The sequence below is a fragment of the Hemicordylus capensis genome, chromosome 9 (genome assembly GCF_027244095.1).
Source record: "Hemicordylus capensis ecotype Gifberg chromosome 9, rHemCap1.1.pri, whole genome shotgun sequence".
In the NCBI taxonomy this organism is placed as follows: Eukaryota; Metazoa; Chordata; class Lepidosauria; order Squamata; family Cordylidae; genus Hemicordylus; species Hemicordylus capensis.
The window spans coordinates 29,892,747-29,908,395 of NC_069665.1; the positions used below are offsets into that span (position 1 = coordinate 29,892,747).

The 15,649-nt window shown below is 43.9% G+C and overlaps 1 protein-coding gene across 7 annotated transcripts in view; it reads left to right on the forward strand.

The window, feature by feature from the left end:
- The window catches only part of BANP (BTG3 associated nuclear protein), a 156,109-nt gene that overhangs the window by 23,495 nt on the left and 116,965 nt on the right, over positions 1–15,649 (forward strand). For all 7 annotated transcript variants that reach the window (XM_053271443.1, XM_053271442.1, XM_053271439.1 and 4 more), the window contains exons 5-6: positions 10,483–10,605; positions 11,428–11,603. In XM_053271443.1, coding sequence (XP_053127418.1) covers positions 10,483–10,605; positions 11,428–11,603 — 299 coding nt within the window. The remainder of the gene's footprint in view (positions 1–10,482; positions 10,606–11,427; positions 11,604–15,649) is intronic.

Genomic DNA, 15,649 nt, shown 5'->3' on the forward strand with positions numbered 1-15,649 from the left:
AGTAATTAAGTTATACATTGCCATCAACACCAATACATTAGCCAGGCTATCTTCTGGCTGTCAACAGCAAAGCTTGGTGAGCATTCCTCCCTTCCTTTTCTTTATATTTGAATCATAAAGATGTTCATTGATTGTAATAAACTATCCCGCGGGCTTGGACAAATGCTGTAGAAAAGGAGTATAGTTTGTCAGTTTTAATCACAAAATGTTGATGGCTTAGTCTCTGGGGCCTGCGGTAATCCTCATTTCTCTACATTTAGTGTAGCAGATGTGATAATTTACTGGATAATGTACTTGGTACACTTGAGTTTGGTTTACAGCTAAATTTCCCTATCCTTCCCCACTACCCACACTAGGGCCCCAAGGGTGCAGATGAGGGCTGTCTTGGACATTCAGGATTGGTGCTCATTCCCAGCCTTGCTAAACTGGGATAGTTGGAAGATTCGAGGGATGCTCGTTTATCATCATCATAAGAATGGCTGACAAAGGGCTTTTTAAAGTTCAGATTCAGAGTGAACAACAGCTGCTTAGTGCTTTCTGTAGTGTGTGGACATTGCAGAGTGCTCTGCAGTCAACATCTTTATGGATACCAAGGCAAGGGAGATTGCTGTTGCTCCCATTTTACATGTGGGGGACTTACCCAAGACTGCTCAGTAAGGCCGTGTGCCACAGAGGCAGGGGCATAACTACCATTAGGCAAGGGGAGGCGGCTGCCTGGGGCCCCCGATGCCTCGAGGGGGCCCCCAGAGGCAAGTCACATGTGAAGTGAGTGTGTATCAGCGAGGAGCCCATTTAAAAATTTTGTCTCTGGGCCCACTCCAGCCTCGTTACGCCCCTGCACAGAGGAGAGATCTTGTGTGAAGATTGTTGGCCTCAAACTGCAGGACAGGAGAATTGGCTTTCTCAGTCCCAGTAGTCTGTTCAGTGGTGGTCTGTGACTTCATACTTTGCTACTCTCGCATTCAGAAGTGAAGATGCAAAGGATTCTTTCATTTGGAGCTGATGTATTACAAGCCCTGGAAGAATGTAGACTCTTTCAGTAGGAGTGTGTGTGGTTTTGAGTTTTACAAGGTCATTTTTTTTAGAATTTAAGAGTAGCTACTTAAAGCCAGTTATGTTCATTAGAATAATTCACACAAACATGTTGCAGAATTAAATTTGTCAAATCTTTCTTGAACTGACCAAAATCTGAACAGAGGTTACTTCCTCTGGAGTTTCCTAAGCCATCTACTGTTAGCTAAATGGCTTCTAATAAGCCATTTGTTTTTAATTGTTGAAGGGTTTAGGTAGCAAGTTGAGTGCTTCAAGCAGTTGACAGATAAATCATAAGATCAAATAGAACTTGCCAGTTTTTGTACGTGGCTTGTGGGGGCTGAATTTTTAATTGCGTCTTAAGGCAAAGAACAATCAGTTTCATGTTACAAAAGATTACTGTAAAAAGATCTTGTAAAATCTCTATGAGCCTAAACTTTATAAAAGATTTCAAAGGAGAACAAAAAATTAACAAGGTGATAACTCTAACTAGAAGAATATAAAGGCATCAAACCCCTCAAAACAAGAAGAGGAGGATATAGCCTTAGAAGGATAGTTTTTCATCCTAAACAGTAAGAAATAACAAATTATAAGAAGGGGACAATGAGGCAGAAATGGCCTGGCTTTCCTGAGAGGAGCATTGGTTCATCGTTTGTGTGCTTGACATTTTGTAGGGGTTCTCAAACTTGGGTCTCCAGATGTTGCTGGACTATAACTCCCATCATCCCCAACCCCAGTGGCCTTTGAGAACCCAGTGTTATCTTTTGGGAAGGAAGGGCTGATTGACACATTAATCTACTACTACTAGGGGAGCATGGATGAATCCTTCTCTGCTTCCTCAGAGAAGGCAGTGGACTTCTGCAAGTTCAAGCAGAGAGGTTCTTTCTGAAGCAGAGGAGTTGCTCGCTGCATTCTCTGTGACTTACAATACAACTGTGCACGTGTGTATTTTCTTGCTTGTCTTTCTTTCATAATAGATGAGTAGGGGCCCACACTCCACTAAACTGCCTCCTCCTGTTTTAGAGGTCTAACACTGAGTTGCTGGATTGTGCTGGTATGGCTTCTGCTATGGTTTCTTTGAGTCCCATATATGTAGCAGAGATTTCCCAATAGACCCTTGTCCTAACAGATGGGCAAATGTTGCCAAATACAAGGGGAGACGTCAGAAATCATTTTCAGACCTGGCATCTCTGAAGGCAGATGTTAATTCTGGGGATTTTTGTAAATGTTTAAAACCATTGCAATCAGATTTACGCTTCCCTAGACTTGATTTATAATAAACAGAAGGGGGCAGAAAAGCATTTACATAAAGCTGAATATTTTGGCACGGAGCACACAGAATACTTGGCACTGCAATCTGTGCACATGGGAATTGGGTTTAAAATCCAAGTGTTGTGAAGGCCACCTTCCATTTAATGTGCCCATAAATCAGGGTGTCCTTAAAAAATGGAGGAGAGCCTGTAGGTAAATTGTGACTGAAAAGGATGGATGCAGAGAGCTGCATATGTACACATAACATGTGAAATAAGTGTCATGATTGTTAATGGGGCACACCAGAAGACTGAATATGTCCTTCATTTAAAATGTCTGGCAGAAAAAGAATGTCCCTGTCTGTAATACAATATAGCTTTATGAAGCTAAATTTAGCATTAGAAGCCTGCAAGGGTGTCTTTCCTGGATTCTCCTTCATTTATTTGGACAAAATTAAGAAGGTTAAGCAGATCTCATGGATCAATAAGGAGGATTGATCTCATTTCCAAGAAAGAATTGTTAGGGAATGTTCTGGTCAATCTGTCTTCCACGTGTCCAGTTGTGAGTTCCTGACCAGCTCCCCCAGTTTTTTGGGGGGTCAAAAGTTAGTTGTAAGGCTGCCTCATTGAAGAAGGCTGTGATTGTTTCCACATCCCCCCACCCACCCCCCGGCCTCTGATGAGTGACATGGCCTGGTTTATGGAATAGTATGGGGGATCCGAACCTTTTAAAACCCTGTCTGTCATAAACCTTCCGCTCAGATACTCCATAGAGTTGTTTTTATGTGTGTGTATATGCATACCAGGAAGGCAGGCTACCACAGTCACTGGCTCACACCTACACTAAGTTACTTATAAGCAGTCTTATTGAAACTAATGGAACAAGTTGACTTGTTGTATTAATTTCAATGGGAGTACTTGATGCTAATTTTCTGTAGCCTGTTGGTCAGGATGAGGGGAACGGTATGCTGAGTTTCAGCATGTAGCCATCCAGTCAAGAGCAGAGGAGCAGGGTCTTCATCCTCCATCCACCTTCCTCCTCTCCTGCAGTGGACACATCCCTGAGGACATGTTGGCTTCAAATTGGTGATCCTTAGATGGGAAACAAATAGCGCAGTTGTAGTGTGAGAGGCAGGAGGGCTTTGAGTAGCCCCTGGGAGACCTTCAGTTACCCCTAGGGGTACTAGCTGTTCCCAACTACCTGCTGGGAACCCCTGGAATAGTGGGTATGGAATACTTGCCCTCTTTGTGGGAGAAGGAGATTGAGGGTGGGTGCACTGGAAGCTGTTGGTGTTGGAAGAGGAAGGGAAGGGATCTGGTAGGACATTAAGGATGGCTGGGCTTCAGGAGCAGAGTCTTGGGGTGGGAAGTAGGCATAAGGAGCTGTGTAATGAGGGCCCTGTTCCTCCTTCTCCCCAACTCCCCAGTTTGGCTCCTGATGCTGCTTTGCAGTCATGAAAGACTCTTACTGATTGCTTTTAACGCCCCCTCCCAACAAACAAACAAACCCAGTTGCCTCCAAACACTGGCTCTCCTCCACAGAGACTCTGTTCAGGTTTATTTCTTTTATCTACCAGCTCCGTAGCATGAGTCAGGAGCTGAGGCCCAAGGGTTCTTCGGAGACCATGTCTTGCTGTAAATTCCATTACCAAAGCCTTTTGGCTGTGCTTAAAAATAACAGGCCCAATAAAGAGAGTGTATGAACAAGCTCTTTCTTTTTACAGATGTCCAGGTATTGTAAAACCCGTGCAGCAACAAGCTTTCTGTTTCCAGTACTGGGATCACTGAAGTGTCGGTCTGACAGTTGCTTAGGAAACAAACGTTTTGCAATTGAAAGTGTCCTTTTTTTATGAATGGTTGCAGTGGGTAGTGCCTCTGTATTAAATGGCCTCTCCCAGAGGAGAATAAGCCCCAACAGACTTGGTTTAAACAGGCTTTTGTAACTTGCTGGTGAAGTTTGACTTGCAACCGGTAAATCATGCCTGTGTCCTGTTCAAAGGGACTCTTTGTCGAGTTGTGCTGAGGGGATCAGCCCCAGCACAAATGTTGTCTTCTGTCGCTTGGAGAAAGCCGCAGCTTTTCCTGCCTGTTTGAGCTGAAGGCTTGCTCCCCGCCACCCCCAGCCATGCTCAGAATGTCTCCGCTGTGTTAATAAATGCTACTTGCCTCCCATTTTTTTGCTTGCTCATTTTTTTCAAATTGACCACAAACTTCATAAATCTTTCGAGTCCATGAGTCACACTGGGAAGACGACTGGTATGTTTTGGCTTCGGACCACGAAGGCCATCATAACTGCAAAAGGTCGTCATTATAACGTCTGTTTTGTTGTTATGACGCTACAGACACTGGAGGCCCAGAGCTCACTTTCAGGGTGTGAATCAAGAACTACATTTTTCTGGGACCATGTTTGTTGAGATGAGTCACATGGATGAAGTGCTGTTCCTTAAACGTTCCTTCAGTGCAGTAATTCCTCTCTCTTTCCCTGGTGTGTCTTGCTGTTTTCTTCTTTTGTGTCAGTGAGCTTTATTTGCTTGGTTTTTCCACCTTAGTACTTCAGAGGTTTGGGCAGAAAGTCTGTTGTAGATAGCAGTGTGCAGTTGTCATTTATTTATTTATTTATTTATCAAATCTGTACACCCCCCAAACTTTCATCTCTGGGCGGTTAACGATAGCATGAAACCAGTTAAAAACATATACAAAAAACTTAAAAACAATTTAACAATTTAGAAATAAACCATGACAGAAGCTTGCATGTTGTAGCCCTCATAAGACAATTCCCCTGCTTATCCCCTGAACTCTTCAACTGGGAATAAGCATCTATCTCTGTTTGGGGATGTCTACAAGAGTTTTCCCTGACCTATTCCAGGATCAGAGCTGTGACTGGCATGAGAATATTTATAGCTATGCAGCGCCAAATCGTAACATGGGAGCCCTCTGTTGCCTTAACCCTGGTATACTAATGCAACAGAATGAGCACATTTATTTTACACAGAGAAGCATCCAGAAATGGTATCCTCCCACCTGTAGTCTGTAGCAGAATACATAGCTTCAGACTGCAAGGGGAAGGGTACCGTTTTTTATCTGCCTGCAAGTAGAACACAAAGGAGAGGACTGGCCTAGAAACATTCTCCATGACATGCCAGTTTTCTACTTGCAAAGAAAATTGTATCCATTCACACGTACATGTAGCCTGAGAACTGGGACTGTCTTGTCTTCTCATCTGTGTCTGAAAAGTAGGATAAATATATGATAAACTAATTTATCTCATCTGCTGCCTGAAATAGTACAGTCCTCTCTGCCACTTCATTCTGCTGCTTGTGTAGACCAGGACCCGGGTCAGTGCCGGAGCAAGAAGAGCTGGCATTCTGCAAGCCCCAAATAAAATCTTGAATTGAATGGCATTTCCCAGTATTTGGCTCATGATGCTAAACTAGGCAGTTAACCTGATAAACTGGTCTAGTTGCGCAGTGTGTTTTGAAGGCGATGAAATGATCTTGCCAGTTAACATTTTCAGCGTGTGTGTTTTCAACTGCATTTAAGAAAAAGGCATCCGTTCACAGTTGTGCATTCTTGATGCAAGCGCATTTAGGATTGTCTTTTTAAAGTAGGAACAAAGAGTCTGTGTCAAGTCAGGTTCTGGAAATCGCCCAACCCCTCCTTCGCCTCTTTTGCCCTGTGGAGAAGTTCTATAAATAGCCCCTTGGTCTGAGACTGCAAGAAGAGGCAACTCAACCCTTACCCAAATGTTCCCGTATGAATTCTTTCCATAGCTCACTTCCACCCTTCTGGCGCAGCTCCTTTTGATCATTTACCTTGAGGGAGTTGAAATGTCATTTGGTTCCTTCTGTTGGTTGTTTGTTTTCCCCCTTCCCTCCCAAACTGGTAAAACCATCTCGAGGAAGAGGAAGGGAGTAATGGAGTCCAGAGGGTGCCAGAAGTTCTCTTCTTTTATTGGCTGCCTTGCGGGTGAATGGCAGTTATTGGCCAAGAAAAGCTAGGAGCTAATGATGATGGATATGAGTCACATGCATGGATTCCATGTTAAAAGTCACTTCTGGCAGGAACTTATTTGTGGAGTACACACACATTTGTTTGTTGTTGCACCCCCAGAAACAGAGGCCAGTATATGAATGTCTGACAAATCCAAGAGTTGTAACTTTATTAATGATTTGAATAACTCTTTGGGTATGCCATATATCATCCCCCAAAGATCTATGTTTTTATTTTGTATTCTTCTGTCATACTGAGGCATAAAACAACATGGATAATTCTAAAAGTATTTATATTCAGCATCCCAAGAATAAACAGAGCTATCTGAGTTTTCAGAGAACTGCTGGATATAGCGTGGCTCTCTTTCTCCTTTTCCTCTTCTGTAGTTTGCGGTCTGGCCTTTCCTAGTTCCTAAGCCTAGTTCCTAAGTTTTATTTTATTTTATTTTAATTAGTTAATTGTATTTGCACACTGCCCCAAACTTCTGTCTCTGGGAGGTTTACAGCAACAAAAAACAAATTAAAACTGTAAAACAATTTAAAACCACAAGTCTTGTTTAAAAGCTTAGATGAATGAATGTGTCTTTAAAGACTTTTTAGAAGTTGTCAGAGATGGGGAGGCTCTTATTTCAGCAGGGACCGCATTCCAGAGTCTCAGGGCAGCAAGAGAGAAGGCCCGTCCCTATGTAGCCACCAGACGAGCCGGTGGCAACAACAGACAAAGCTCTCCAGATGATCTCAGTGGGCGATGGAGCTCGTAGTGAAGATGACATTCTCTTAAATACCATTGGCACAAGCTGTTTAGGGCTTTATATTGCAATGGTGTGCACAGGAAGAAGAGTCTTAGAAGCTTGAGGTTTGCCTGGCTAATTGAGAAATATGCGCACTCTAGTTCTAAGCTTCATCCAGCTTGCTCGCTTGGTGGAGACCCAAAACTGGGCCTTTTCTTGGATTGTCCGAGGACTTTGGAATGCACTCCCAAGCAAAATTACAGCCTCCCCATGTATGTTTTAAAGACAAATCTGAAAACATACAGTCCATAGGTTTTAAAGTTTTAAATTTCAGGCTTATTTTTAGTTTTATTTTAAACTGTTTTATTTCATGTTTTAACTGTTTGTGTTTTGAAATTGTAAACCACCCAAATTTTTGTATATGGGGTGGTATTAAACTGTGCTAAACAAATAAATCAAAGCAACTGAGATGTAGGCCTCACAGTTGAAGGCATTCTACTTGCCATTTATTTAAAATGAAATAAAAGAACAAGGCTGGTAAGATCAACATGTTAATATCATTGCTCACATCTTGGGTTATTCCTTTCCAAATGTTTTATTTATAAATTAATAAATTATAATTATAAATTTATTTATTTTTATAATTTATTTATAGAAAGTTGCCTTATACTGAGTCAGATCATTGGTCCATCTAGCTCAGTACTGTCTACTGGCAGCGGCTCTCCATGGCTTCAGGCAGGAGTCTTTCCCACCCTTCCTGGAGATGCTGCCGGGGATTGAACCTGGGACCTCCTGCATGCAAAGCAGTTGCTCTCCCACTGAGCTATGGCCCCATCCGCTAAGGGGAATACTTTACAGTGCTCGCATGCAGTCTCCCATCCAAATGTAAACCAGGGTGGACCCTGCTTAGCAAAGGGGGCAATTCATGCTTGCTACTACAAGACCAGCAGTCCTCCTATAGACTGTCTTCCTTTTGCGTGCAGGTGGCCAGATGCATGCTACACTACCACTGCAATAACCACGGCCCCATCTCTATCCCTTGAGAGTAGTGCATCTCACTATATACACAGAGAGAATCATTCCAGCTGAAAGAAATCCCACCCCACCCCCCAGCTTTAATGAATCCAGCACATGCAGTATCAATGGCTACATTTAGAAGTTCACCCATTCACAGGGCTTCTGTACCGGCTTGAATCTTGGCACCTCTGTTTGTACAAACGGAGCTGTGAGTGAATGTATCTTGCACGTAGCTCCAGTTGCTTGAAAGTTCTTTTTGCCAAAGATTTTCTTGAGCTGAACAAGGAGGCGTGTGGCCTAATTTAGTGTCACTCTAGAAAGGGCAAAGCTGAAGGGAAAAAAACCCTGAGGAGCTGGGTGACACCAGATTCTCCTCAGTGCAGAGGATCCATAACCCCTTGCGCTCGTTAAATTAATTACTAATGGCTTATATCAGGGCATTTCCTCTTCTTTTCATTTTTAAGTTGTTTTAAGTTAATTAAATGCCATCAGGCATACTTTACAATGGTCCAGAAAAATGAATTAGCTTTTTCTTTAAAAAAGAAAAGAAAAAGACTTTCCCATTTTATAGCAATTTTCATTTTTAAGATTTTCTAGTCAAAGGAAACTACAGAATGAGCAAAAGCCTGAGGTCTCCATAAATGGAAGCTTAATTTTATTGCATTTATCTCTATGGCTGCAATTAATTATTCAGAGTATTCATTAAAAATTACAGTCTTAGTAAGTGACACTTTTAAAACAGGCATTCTGAGTTTATTGAAATTGAGGGATGTGGTGATAAAGAACTGGATGGCCGAAGGAATAGCAGTCATGAGTCTCAAAGAAGGTTCAGAATGTCATTTGCAGCTCACAAGTAGACTTGACTTGACTTGTAGAGTACCTGAACGATGTTAGGGGCATTTGGAGCAAAACAGTCTAGTCTAAGGTGTGGGCCCCTTTCACCCACTTAAATGGAGGGACCTGCTCTGTGCGTGCAAAGGGATGCATGAAAGAGGCTGCCCCCGCCCTGCAGAAAGGAGCAGAGAAGCCTGTCCTCACAAGAAAACCATGTATGCAATGAAACACACCTGGGTTGCTGGATAGGGCAGTCTGTGCATAGTAGAAGCTCATCACTGCCGTCCTCTGTGCTCATAGCAAACTCTGGTCATCTGAGGACTTACCAGTTTGGAAGAGAAAGGGGGCCACTGAGAAGCAAGGTATAAGTTTGTACGTTCACAGAAAAAATAATAATACCTGTTTCCTCAAAATGGCTGCTTGAGCTTCCAGATCCTTACGGAATGTTAAGGATTTAGGGCAGAGAGCTGCTGAGAATGCCGAAGGTGTGTGAGCAGCGGGAGGGAGAGAGGGGACAGAACCCTGGAAAATGGGGGAAAGGGGAGTGGAATTGGCCTGCTCAAGCCCCTGACAGCTTATAGCAAGTATCCTGGAGGTGGAGGTGGATATTAAGGCTGGGTTGCAGAGGTATCACCAGTGCTCCCTGTAACAGGGATTCCCAGATGTCGATGACTACAACTCCCAGCATTCCCAGCTGCTATAGCCCTTGACTGAAAATTATGGGAGTTGTAGTTCAGGGAACATTGGGTGTCTTTAAAAAACAAAACAACCTCCCTACACCATACAGGGATGTTTGGGGAGGAAGAAAAGGGAAAAGGATATAGTTTCCCCTTTCTGGTTCTCTAGATCTGACCCCCCAGCAATAAAGTGCTCAGGCTCAGGGCTGGCAGCCAGCTCCATAGCTGGCCCTGTTTTTGTGCTCTATAGCATAGCAGGAAATTGCCTCAAAGGGATAACGATGGAGGTGCCCCATTCCCCACCCCGGCAAAGTATGAATATCGTTCCCATCCTCCTCTTCCAGGCTGGGCTGAGCTCTGGACAGGAAGACTCCCCTGAGGGGCTGTGGGTATTCTGCCACATTGGGTTGCAGCTCCCGCTTGCATTAGCTCAAGCTAAAATTACAAATGCTTCCCTTCATCTCTTTCCCCTCCCCTTTTGTGTTCTGCTGGTTAAATAGTCCTGCCATTTGAGCTCACTTGTATAGATGAAAGGGAAGCATCTATTGCCTACTCAGGAATTGAGCCATACTTGAATTTGGGGGTTAGCAGACTCTCCCCCCCCCCCCCGTGTCTGTTTTGAGTTGATAAAAATACTGAATGACTCTGCTAGGGGTCAGAGGACATTACATAATTCCAATGATGCAGTGGGCCCCTTGAAAGAATTACGAGTTCTAGGAACGGCACAGAAATAGAAATATGCTGATGAATTACAAGCGTTAGCACTTGCTCCATGGTCAATAGCTTTGAAACTGAAGGGGAGGGGGGTCCCAGCACAACCACGCCACATAAGTTATCGTATTTTTTCATGGAAGAACTCCTCAGAATGCCAAGCCAAAGATGAACAAATGACTGAAGAGCTTCCGCCCCACTCCATTCCTTTCATTTTCCTCTTTACTTCCTGTCCTTACAGTGTTGTCCCTCAGACCACAGTAATACTCAACAATGATCGTCAGAACTCAATTGTAGCCAAGATGGTGGGACAGGAGGAGCCACTGAGCAGAGCGACGGAGTCACTGGAAAATATCCTTAGCACGTGAGTGATTGCAGCTGCGCAATCTCTTCTCTCCCATGAATGCGTTGCCATTTCCAACAGGAACACAGTTCTTGATTCTGTACAAAAAGAGGCACACATTCTAGGCAGCAGCAAAGATTCTGATTAGTAGGGGAAGGTTGAAGAACTACTTTGGGGGCGTAAGCCCTCCATCAACATGGAAGGAGTGATTGGGAGCCTCTGTTGAGGGATTTTTTTGAAGCGGGGCTGTAATTTGTTGGGAAGAGAAGTGAGGCTCTTGCCTACAAAGAGAACACTAACAGTAATGACATAAGTCACACTGGTTTAGATGATTCCTGACACGTGCTTCTGACGCAGAGAAAGGCAAGCCCAGTTTACCGGCTCTCTTTCAATAATCACTAGAAGCTGCATGGAATGGAGAGGATTGGAGAGCCAGTGTGGTGTAGTGGTTAGAGTGCTGGACTAGGACCGGGGAGACCCGAGTTCAAATCCCCATTCAGCCATGAAACTAGCTGGGTGACTCTGGGCCAGTCACTTCTCTCTCAGCCTAACCTACTTCACAGGGTTGTTGTGAAAAAGAAACTCAAGTATGTAGTACACTGCTCTGGGCTCCTTGGAGGAAGAGCGGGATTTCTTCCTGTTGGAGCTGCTCCATCCCTGAGGTACTTTTAGAAAATTACTGAAGACACGCTTGTTCAGCCTGACTTTTAGCTGAATTTTATTGATTTATTGTTTTAAAATTGAGTTGTATGTGTGTCTTAAAGGTTTGCTTTTTATTTATTTATTTTTACTCACTGTGTTTCCTCACATTGTACGAATTCTTCCTTTTCCCTTCTTGCCCAGTGCTGTTCCTGGGCGGAGACAGAACACGATTGTGGTGAAAGTTCCGGGGCATGAAGACAGTCACAACGAAGATGGGGAAAGTGGCTCTGAAGCCAGCGACTCTGTTTCCAACAGTGGCCAGTTAGGAAGCCAGAGCATTGGGAACAACGTTACCCTTATTACACTGAACTCTGAAGGTAGGTGGATCGCAGTCTTGGGCCGAAGGGTGAGTTTATGGCCAAGGCAACACTTGAACTCAGGACTCTTGAGTAAGTAAGTATCTTGGCCTCTCTACTGCACTTGCTCTCCCTTTCTTAATTGTCATCTGGGAACTGTATTGCTTTGCCATTTGGTAAGGAGCAAAGAGTGACTGGCCTAATGGCAGCTTTCCAAATGCCAGGGAAACGTGCCCCCTCTCCACATTCGGTGGCTCAACGTCACTCAGACGCCATGTTCTGTAGTGCATGTTGCTTTGATTATTATTTTTTAAGCATCAGGCCATATGCAGACCACAGCAGTACTAAGCCATATCAAAAATGTCCAGCTTTCTTTCACGACTCGTTCTTATTGGTTGAAACAGAACTTGCATTCCTGGGGCATTTCCAGAACAGAATCCCTCCCCCACCCCACACACACACTTTCTTTTTCAAAAGACCCTGGGTTGTCTTAACAGTTCAGCACTGCTCAGTTTCTGTTCTGAGTAACTATATGAGGCTTTCAAAGCTGTGATCTGTGGTTCTCCCTTAGAGCTGAAACATAGCCCTGTGAAAACAACTTCGTTTCTCGAGGAAGCAGCAGAATGTACCTGTATGCTGCCTGCTGCAACTCATTATGTCCTTAAGCTGTTGTTGTGGAACTCTTCTGAAAGTAAACAGTTACTTTGGCAATTCTAAACATTAATAAAACACACACAGGAAATTCCCGTCAAAAATTATTGTTTATAGGATAGGCCTGTCAGTGATTTCTTCGTTTCCAAAAACCTGTTCTGCTCTTCAGACCTATGAAAGTTCTGTTACAGGAATGCAGAAAGTTACAGGAATGCAGCCATTTGGAATACATCTAATAGTCCCCTTTTGGTGCTGTGTGTAGTGTCCTTGTATAATCCGAAATTAAAAATAAAATGCAAAGATCAGTTCAGTTGCAAGTGTGGCAAGCCAGAAGGGCAGATTCTTCGTTCTTTTGGAGCAGGGGAGTAAACTTGTGTCTGGACTATACTGCTGCAGACTTGCAGGCTCGCATGATGAAATCCACCCCACCCACCCCAATCCCTTCACAAAGAAAACTAGTCTCTATGGGCAAAGGCTAGAACCTTTCTGTGTGGAGGGAGTGTTTTGTGCAGAAGGGTTTTCAGTCAACAGAGGGCTTCCTCATAGTAGCCTGAAAGTGGTGCAGCCAGACACACAGGAACATAGGAAGCAGCCACGTACTGAGTCAGACCATTGGTCTATCTAGCTCAGTATTGTCTCCACAGACTGGCAGCGGCTTCTCCAAGGTTGCAGGCAGGAATCTCTCTCAGCCGTATCTTGGAGATGCTGCCAGGGAGGGAACTTGGAGCCTGGATGCCCTTCCCAGAGCGGCTCCATCCCCTGCCAGGAATATCTGCCAGTGCTCACACTTCTAGTCTCCCATTCATATGTTTAAGGAAAGTGGTTTCTGATGGAGGAAAACATGATTTTTGCAGTCTGACTGCTTCCACGTGATTCCTTGGCACAGGTTTTCATGTAGACAGATGTTGACCTTTTAATAAGATTATTGTATATATAAATGCTGTTGAAACCGCCTTTGGGAGACCCATCCGTTAAAACGCTAACTGAGATTTATGAGCGTTTGAAGAACCAAGGTTATCCCTCTAGCCGCCACCCCAGCTGCACCCATATGCCTCTTGCCTTAAAAGACTAGAGGGGACTCTGCTCAGCTGTGGAGGATGCTAGGCAAATAAATCCACACCGTGTCAGACCACTGTGTATATTTTCACGCTTCTAACATGCAGTGCACTTTATAGCGTTCAGCTCAACTAATCAGTGAAGGAAGCATGACTAGTCGGAAGGAAAATGGACTAATGGAGGTCTCATGTCCAAGCTGCTTTGGTGAGGCTAGAGCTGAAACTGGAGTAAAAGGCCACAGTGCGGAGACATACACAGCTAGTCACATGTGTGGCTGCCACTGGCCGAGGGGCACCACATCAGGGCTCTCTCCCTCGGTCTAGCCCCTTTCCTTCTGGCCTGTGCCTCTCAGTGCCTTAGAAAGGTGAGGGGTTTGTAAGAGTCTGATTCTTCCTTGTCCTCCCTGCTGGCTTCCAGAGTCTTTTCACCTTCCGAAAGCAAGGCCGTAGCCATCTGCCTCCTCATTGGCTCCCTCTTTTCATCTATTTTTGAGGCTCAGTTGAGGCTCATCAACCTACTTAATAAGAGGCAGAGCAAGGCGAAATTGAAGTGCTGGAAATATATACGATTTTCTTATCAATACGTTTTTACAGTTTTAATAGTAGTGCTGTATGCTCTAGAGGGAGCTCTATGTCAACTGTCAAGTGAACTTGAAAGTGCTTTTATATATAGTTTGCGTTAGGGATATGCACAAAACCAGTTTTTGTGGTTCAGTTCTAATGAGAACCGAACTTGAACCAGTTCTACCGGTTCAGGTTCTAAACTGTCAGAACTGGCCCATAGTTCCGTTCAAATTAGAACCCCCTAGAATCGGTTCTAAAAAGATCTTCATAGGGAATAAGAGGGCTCAGACTGGCCCATTATTCCCTATGGGTAGTTCCTAGAGGTGCCAAAGTGGGGTATGTCATAGGCCCCCATGGGTGCTAACTACCATCCAAACCACAAAGCAATTGGTCAAAAAGGCAATTTTTAATTATTTAAAAAGATTTTTAAAGTTTTATTATAATGAGGAGTCTATTCTTTGATGTCACATAGATTCTACATAATGAATCCCTATGTAGAATCTGTGTCATCAGGGAATCCAACATTATTGACATCAGAGAATCCACATGTGTTGGATTCTCTGATGGCACATAGATTCTATATAGGGATTCATTATGTAGAAAAAATGGGCCAGAGGCCTGAAGCCATGCTGTCTGGCTTTGCAACAAACAAGAGGGAGGACTAGGGTCCCACCACACACTCACTCACTACACAAAAAATTTTTTAAGCACACTACAGCCAGCTAGGAAATAAAATACTTAAATATTATGGGTTTTTTGTTTTTTGTTTAAATAGAGGCCCAGACGTGCTTCCAAAAGAAAAATTAGAAGGAAGCAGCTGCTTCAGTAATCAGAAATAAATATTAAATGAATTTTAAAAATCCTTTAAAAAAAGAAAGGTAGCCAGAAAAGGGGGGGGGGGAATGGGGCCGGGATTGACCAGAGGCCTGAAGCCAAGCTAGCTGGCTGGGCAACAAGCAAGAGGGAGGATTAGGGCCCCACCATGCACTCATTCACTACGCAATGTTTTTTAAAGCTCACTACAGCCAGCCAGGAAGATGCTTAAAAATTGTAAAAAAAAAATTAATAAATAGAGGGGTGGGTGGGAAAGCAGGAGTTAGTCAAACCTCTCTCTGGAGACCACCAGTCCAGACTGCAAGGCAAGGCAACCAAAGCAGCAGTAGTAGTTTCTCTGTCTCTCTCTGTAGCCAGAGCAGCAGAGAAAGATTCCAAGCAACAAGGTGGTCTTTAAATATATTTTGAATAATCCTCCTTGGAGCACCCCTCTTTGTCCTCCCCCACCCCGGCCAATGGGGTGACAAGTGTCCCTGAGTGACGTACTTTCAAAGCTGCTCAAGGGCTGCCCAATCAGGCCAATATCTGGCCAATCAGGGGATCTGTAGCACAGCGCTCCAAGTGACACAAGTGTCACAAAATGGATGACAGTCTCTTTCTTACGCAAAATGGAGGCTCGAGCCAGTTTGAACGGCTTCTATTAGAACTGGACCTGGTTCAGTTCAACCTAAAACCGGCTCTAATTTTTATTTTAAAGTTTGGACTGTACCTAGAACCATCAAACTGGGGTGGTTCTGTCTAGAACCGGTTCGCACATTCTCCGTGTATATGTGTGTGTGTGTGTATGTATATGCATATGCATGTGCACATGTGAGCATGGTATTTTTCAGACCAGTAGATCATCTCTTTTGCCTCTTTAGAATCTGTAAAGGCAGTGTTGGTCTATATACTTTATAGGTCAACCCAATCAGCCTCTGGGTGATGCAGTCCCCTACTTCTGGTGACAGGATTTCCACAAGCATA